The 7,081-nt window shown below is 44.9% G+C and overlaps 2 protein-coding genes across 2 annotated transcripts in view; one reads left to right on the forward strand and one right to left on the reverse strand.

Annotated features, from left to right (window-relative positions):
- The window catches only part of LOC105551651 (zinc finger and SCAN domain-containing protein 5A), a 106,525-nt gene that overhangs the window by 59,152 nt on the left and 40,292 nt on the right, over window positions 1–7,081 (reverse strand). The gene's annotated exons all lie outside the window — the stretch shown is intronic.
- The window catches only part of LOC105551650, a 37,788-nt gene continuing 36,251 nt past the window's right edge, over window positions 5,545–7,081 (forward strand). The window contains exon 1 of the mRNA XM_011996985.1: window positions 5,545–5,695. Within this exon, the coding sequence (XP_011852375.1) occupies window positions 5,611–5,695 (85 nt within the window). The 5' untranslated portion in view covers window positions 5,545–5,610. The remainder of the gene's footprint in view (window positions 5,696–7,081) is intronic.

A 7,081-nucleotide genomic window follows, 5' to 3' on the forward strand; every position in this document is an offset into this window, starting at 1 on the left:
CTATTTTAGTTTCTTTGCGGCAATGACCAGTACATGAAATTATATAGGTGTCTGTCAATGTTGCTGCTTGTCTTCCTATACCAGACTATAAACCACACAGGGTCAGAGAAAGCGTATCCCCAACACCAAGACTGCTTGGTTCATAGAGGGTGCTTTTACGTACACGGCTCTGTCAGAAGTCTCATTGCAACCCTGTTAGGTACATAGTCTGATAAGGCTGAGAGGGAGCTTAGTATCATGATTTAGAGCAGTGCTGTCCAGTATGGTAACCACCAGCCCATGTAGCTATGTCGATTTACATGCATTATAATTACATAAAATTAAAACTTCATTTCCTTAGTTGCATTAGCGTCACCTCAAGTGCTCAGCACCACATGTGGCTAGTGGCTACCATTCTGGGTAGCCCGGATATAGTACATTCCTATCACTGCAGAAAGTTCTATTCGACAGGGCTGGTGTACAGCATGCACTGCAGATTCAAACACACAGCTTCGAATACCAATCCTGCCAATTACTAGTGGTGTGATTTTGAGTTGACCTTATGCTTTTAGATCTCACTTTTTTCATCTATAAAATGAAGCTAGTAACAGTTGCCATCTCATAGTGTTGTAGGAGTTATTACAGGCAAAGGCCCTTAGAAGAGCATCTGGGACGTAGCCAATGCTAGGAAAAGTATCAGCTGTTGCTGTCACACCTCCATTTTTACTCCTTGAGAAATTGAGGTCCAAAGAAAAGAAATCCTTGTCCTAGTGCACAGAGCCCGGAGGAGGAGGGAGCTGAGCTTTGATCCCATACCTTTATGATTTCAGAGCCTGGCTAAATCTGATGACACTTTTCAGGTCCCTTCTGGGAAAATCCCTTACACTTCTGACCCATTGTTCCCTTATCTGTTCAGTGGGGGACAGAAGACTCCAAGAGGTCCTCTATCCAGGATAGACACGAAGGAGCTGACTGGAGAGCCAGCCAGAGCCCAGGACATGGGTTGTCTATTCTAGGGCCTAGCCAGTGGCTTGGGACTCCTTGGAGGTTGGGAAGCCAGGCTGCCTAGGACACAGAAGCATTGGCGTGGCTGAGCAGGTCATGCCAGCTGCAGCCGAGACCCCTTGTGTGGGCGCTGCCTCGTGGGTGTAACGGCCACTGCGGCAGGGACAGAATGCTCATCCCTCCCACCTGATCGAGCTCTGGGATTGCCTCAGGAACTGCACAGAGGGGTTGAACTATTTCCATTAATTTCTTGGTAGAAGCCTCAGATGCTGCTGCTGCCGCTGGCTTAATTTTTAAATGTAGTCACTTTTAATATGCGCAGTCCCTATGCTTCCACTCTTTCGTTTTGTTTTGGTGACAAGGGATTTTTTAAATTGCTATTTTTAGAGCTTTTAACACATTTTTCTACATTTAAAAATTTTTAAATTGAGGTAAAATTCCTATGATGTAAAACTAACCATTTCAAGTGTACAATTCAGGGGCCTTCAGTGCATTCTCAATGTTGTTCAACTGTCACCTATATCTAGTTCTAGAACATCTTCCTTACTCCTCACTCCATCTTAGTAAGCAGCCATTCCTCTTTCCCTCCCCATTCCTAGTCCCCGGCAACCACTATCTACTTTTTGTCTCTAAGGGTTTACCTGTTCTGGATATTACATATCAATGGAATCATAGACTAGGTGGTCTTTTGTGTCTGGCTGCTTTTACTTAGCATAATGTTTTCAAGGTTCACCCATGTTCCAGCACGTATCAGTACTTGATTTCTTTTTACAGTTGAATAATATCCTATTACATGGCTATACCACACTTCACCCATTAATCTGTTGATGGACATTCCAATCATTTCCATATTTTGACTCCAGTGGATAGCATTGCTGTGAACATTCATGTGTAAACATTTGTTTAATTACCTGTTTTGAATTCTTTTGGGTACATTACCTAGGAGCGGACTTTCAGGGTTATACGGTAGCCTATACTTAACTTTTTGAGAAACTGCCAAACTATTTTCTACAGTGGCTATACCAATTTACATTTCTACTAGCGATGGATAAGAGCTCTAATTTCTCCACATCCTCTCAATATACTTTAAAAAATTCACAATGATACGGCATAATAATATAATCATTAATAAATGTTGCTATCATTAATAGGAGGAGACTGAGGCTCAGGGATATAGTCCATTGAGCAAGTTCATGCATCTGTGTGGCGGGCAGAACAACTGTCCCTGAAGATACCCACATCTAACTTCTGGCACCTGGGAGCGTGTTACTCGCAGACGTGATAAAAATAAGATTGTTAATCAGCTGACCTTGTGGGGAGATGATCCTGGATTACTGGGGCAGGTCCAACGTAATCACAAAGGATCTTGTCAGTGAAAGAGGGAGGGAAATGGGTAACAGAGGGAGACGGAATGATGAAAGCAGGGAATCAGAGCAATGTACGGCGAGAAGATTTGACCGACCATCGCTGGCCTGAAAATGGGAGAGGGCCGGAGAGAGATTTGAAGATGCCGTGCTGTTGGTTTGGAGGATGAAAGAAGCCGACCAGGCGTCAGGAATGCGGGCAGCCTGTAGAAGCTGCAGAAGGCAGGGAAACAAATTCTTCCTAGAGCCTGCAGAAAGAACATAGCTTTACCAACGCTTTGCGCTCGGTCACCCCACTTCAGACTTCTCAATGCCAGAGCTGTATGATAATAAATTTATGTCGTTTTAAGTCACAAAATTGATGGTAATTCATTATAGTAGCAAGAAGAAACTCATGCCGGCTATCGTGTGGTGGGGCAGGGATTGGCATCCACACTGGATTGACTCAGTGTCTGTGGTTCCAACTGATTGGCCATGACTATAATGACCAGGTTTTTTGCCGTCTCCAGGTCCAGCACCACTTCCCGCTCCACACAGACATAAGTGGATCTCACAGACATCACGTTGGGTTAAAAAAAAAAAAAAAAAAAAAAGCCCAGCACTATGGGAGGCCGAGGGCGGATCACGAGGTCAGAAGTTCGAGACCAGCCTGACCAACATGCTGAAACCCTGTGTCTACTAAAAACACAAAAATTAGCCGCGTGTGGTGGTGCGTGCCTGTAATCCCAGCTACTCGGAAGGCTGAGGCAGAAGAATCGTTTGAACCCGGGAGGTGGAGAGTTGCGATGAGTTGAAATCGTGCCATTGCATTCCAGCCTGGGCAACAGGGTGAAACCCCTCTCAATACATAAATAAATAAATGGCAAGTTGTGCAAGAAAGATTCAGTGAAACACCAGTTAGAATAAACGCAAAAACACAAAAAATGGTATTACACAGGTGTACTGGAGCCAGCTTATCATGAGGGTCAATTGTTACATTTTCAGTTTTCTACATTTAAAACATTTTTAGACTGAGGTAAAATTCCTCAATTTAGCTGTTTGCCTCACATAGCCCAATACTCAAAACTAAATCGTATAAACTTGAACATAAATAAGTTATAATAAAAATAAAGTAAGGAGCACTAAAAGCTCATCACTTCCTACTTGTGGCTCCCAAAACATGGTGGCGGTGGTGGCTGGTGTGCGGTGGGTGGGGCAGGTGCTACTGTGTAATGGATAGGGACCAGAGATGTTGCTAAATATCCCACAAAGCGTAAGACAGCCCCCACCACAAAAACGATCTGGTCCTAAATGTCAGCTGTGCCAACATTGAGATATCCTGATCTTTCCTAAAGCATGAATTCCTCATGAGTGAGGCCAGTATCTGACTCATCTCTGTCCCCAAATCACAGTCTGGCAGAGAGGATATTGCTAAAGAACATTAATGATGCTCTGCATCCCAGGCTGCATCCCAGGCATTTGTTGCATTTAAACCCTAGTGTTATGAGTTAGGGACTATGATTATATTTGATAAAGGAAAGAAACAGCTGTGCTGGTAATGAGGCTGCTAAGGAAGGACGGAAAATCAAAACGTAGGACTAATCAGAAAAATCCAAATATGCTCCCCCAACCAATCACAATAGCCTCTAATTAGCCACTGCCAGCCTCCTTATGTCAACAGCCTCCAATCAGGCACTCCTGAAGCCTTCCCTTTCTTTCACTATAAGCTTTCCCACTACCCTGCCTGCCTTCGAGTCTGTGGCAAACACAAATGGCGTCAGTTGACTCCCTTATTATAGCAAGCTCTGAATTAACAGCCTTTGCTTGTTTTCATTGGGTGGTCTTTATTTCCACATAGCACAGGGTGTGAAAAGCCTTCTGCACGTTGCACGCCTTGTTTCTTCTCCTCGTTATAACAAATCCTGTGGTGTCACGTTTTCCCAGTGATGAGTTGCCAGGACCACGTGCTCACAAAGGAGGGGAACTCTGGAATATGGCAAATGGCCAACAAGAACTCTCCCCTCCAGCCTACTCTGAAGGATCGCTGAGGTGTCCCCTGATGTACCTGATGTACATGAGATGGTCCAGCTCGTACTAGGGATTGAAACATAGATAGTACCAGAGATGGCAGCAGGACAGAGACCCCTGCAAGAGTGGACATCCCTCCACACCTGGAACTCTTTCCTTCCAGGAGACCACACACAATCCTCTGTTTCTATCAGGCTTGACGGAAGTACCATAGAAGCCTTCAGAGCTGAGACAGACCAGCAGTCTCTACACTCTACCTTTATCCCAGGAGTCCAGAAGGATTCTGGGTCAAGTTCACATCCCCGCCAACAGCCAAAGCTCTTGACTGTCCAAGCAATTTCTAAGAATTACCAGTGGAAACAGTTCCCTGTGGCTGCTATGAAAAATTATTACAAACTTAATGGCTACAACAATACAAATTTACTATCATACAGCCGTGATATGACAGTATCCCATGAGATTAGAAATACCATTATTCCAATTTTATAGATGAAGAAAATGAAGCACACGGTGGTTAAGTAACTTGCTTAGGGTACATAAGCTAGTAAGTGCTAGAGATAATTAACGCAGACATCTTTGGAAACGAATGTACACAAAAACGTAAAAGCAATACTTAGGTCTGAGTAGAAATACGATAGATGTTGTTTGCTTGCTTTGTTGTTTTTCTGAAATTTACAGTATGTCTAGGACTGAGGTCCACAAACCTTTTCTATAAAGGGCCAGACAGTAAATATTTTAGGCTTTTCGGCCCAGATGGTCTCTGTCACAACTACAAAACTCAGCCTTGTAGCCTGAAAGCAGCTGTAGACAATATATAGTGAAATGGCATGGTTGTGTTCCAATAACACTTTATTCGTGGACACTGGAATTCACATTCTATGTAATTTTCATGTCATGAAATATTTTCTTTTGTCTTTCCCCTCCAACCATTAAAAAATGTAACAATTACTCTTAGCTCATAGACCCTACAAAAACAGGAGGAAGGCAGATCTGGCCAGCAGATCATAGGATGACAAGCATCACACTCAGCACGAAACTGTTCTAAAATATTGCTTTAAGATGAAAAAGCAGATACAGTTCTTTGGTCAGCAGTTGGTGGCGTGGGCACAGGTCTGGAGACCTGCCAGCCTCCAGGCAGGCTAGAGGGCAGGTGTGGGCAGTTAGTTTTGTCCCTGGAGCCTGGGAAGACGGTGGGTGATCAGACAGTCCTGTCTATCCTGAGAGGAGAACATTCAGCTCAAATCCCAGCCCCACTATGCACAGATCAGAGCCATTTCTGAAAATGTCGCTGCTGATTCTGCTTTTCCTGGGATTGGCAGAAGCCTGTACTCCTCGTGAAGGTAATGCTTCCAGCCACGCCTTGTGTCCCCTGTGTACTTTCTTACAACTGGGGAGGTTCTCGTGGGCTGGATTCAGAGAGAAGCTCCTGAAGTCTAACGGACTTCTTGCTTCCCATTTAGACATTCACATTTCCCTTGATGGACACGGTGGGGTGACTGAGTCTAGGTTGCTAGCCCCCGCCCTTGGAGATACGCTTGTGTCTGCATCCTGGTTTCTATCACTGATTCTTTGTGCCTTTGGGGAGACATTGCTTCTGCAAGCCTTGCTGTCCTCATCTGACCAACGGGGCTCACAAGAATCCCCAGTTCATGGGACAGTTGTATGTCATTGACGAGCTTATGTTGTGCAGTGCCTGGAAGTCAGCATTACTGTAGTCAGATAATTCTAGTGAGACTCCAGACCTTTGCAACGTAAAGACACCGAAGAGTATATTGGGAAGAGGACTTGGGTCTTGCCACAACTCTGAGTTCCCGTTTCCTCATTTGATCCACAAATGTTAATTCCTGGTTCTTTCCATGGGCTTGATGCTGGGAATACAGTGATGAAAAAAGACAGAAATAGTTCTGTCTTCATGGAATTCTCATGCTAAACAAACACATTCTAGTGTGGGGATTCGGAGATGGCCTCTCTGGAAGAGTCACATTTGAGGTAAGGAATAGGAGATGGCCAGCTGAAGAGTCAGGAGAGACTATTCCAGGCAGAGACCTGAATATGCAAAGGTCCTGGGGCAGAAGGCACGGAGTCCCTTCCTCAGAGAGAGGCCGGTGTGTCAGGAACTCGGGAGACAGAAGGAGGGGCATAGCAGTGGGACTGTTACAAGTAAGAAGAGAGAGGAGGCAGGGAACAGAATAGACAGGGGCAGGTGGGTCACAGGAAAAATTCTGGAGGGTATCCTAAGTGAAAAGGGAGCTGTTAAAGGGTTTTCAGCAAAGGAGCATCATATTTAGGAGTGTGTGTGTATGTGTATGTGTCCGTGTGTGTGTGTTTGAACAATCTGTCTTGCCCCTCAGGAAAGAATGGATTAGGCGGGAATCAGAGTAGGGGCAAACACACAAGTTAGAACATGTTTTGGTCATCAGGGAGAAGATGGCAAACACACAAGTTAGAACATGTTTTGGTCATCAGGGTGAAGATGGGGATACGCAGAAGGTTATGAGACATTGAGGAAAGAGCTCACAGGATTGAGTGATGGGTCAGATGCTGGTGGCTGGGGAAAGAGAAGCGTGCAGAAAGGCTCTTTTTATACACACATGTATTTGCAACTGGCTGCCCTTAACTGAGATGAGAAAACTCTGTAGAGGCCGGGCGCGGTGGCTCACACCTGTAATCCCAGCACTTTGGGAAGCCAAGGCGGCTGGATTATTTGAGATCAGAAGCTCAAGACC

Source organism: Mandrillus leucophaeus, unplaced genomic scaffold (assembly GCF_000951045.1).
Source record: "Mandrillus leucophaeus isolate KB7577 unplaced genomic scaffold, Mleu.le_1.0 Scaffold53, whole genome shotgun sequence".
Classification (NCBI taxonomy): Eukaryota; Metazoa; Chordata; class Mammalia; order Primates; family Cercopithecidae; genus Mandrillus; species Mandrillus leucophaeus.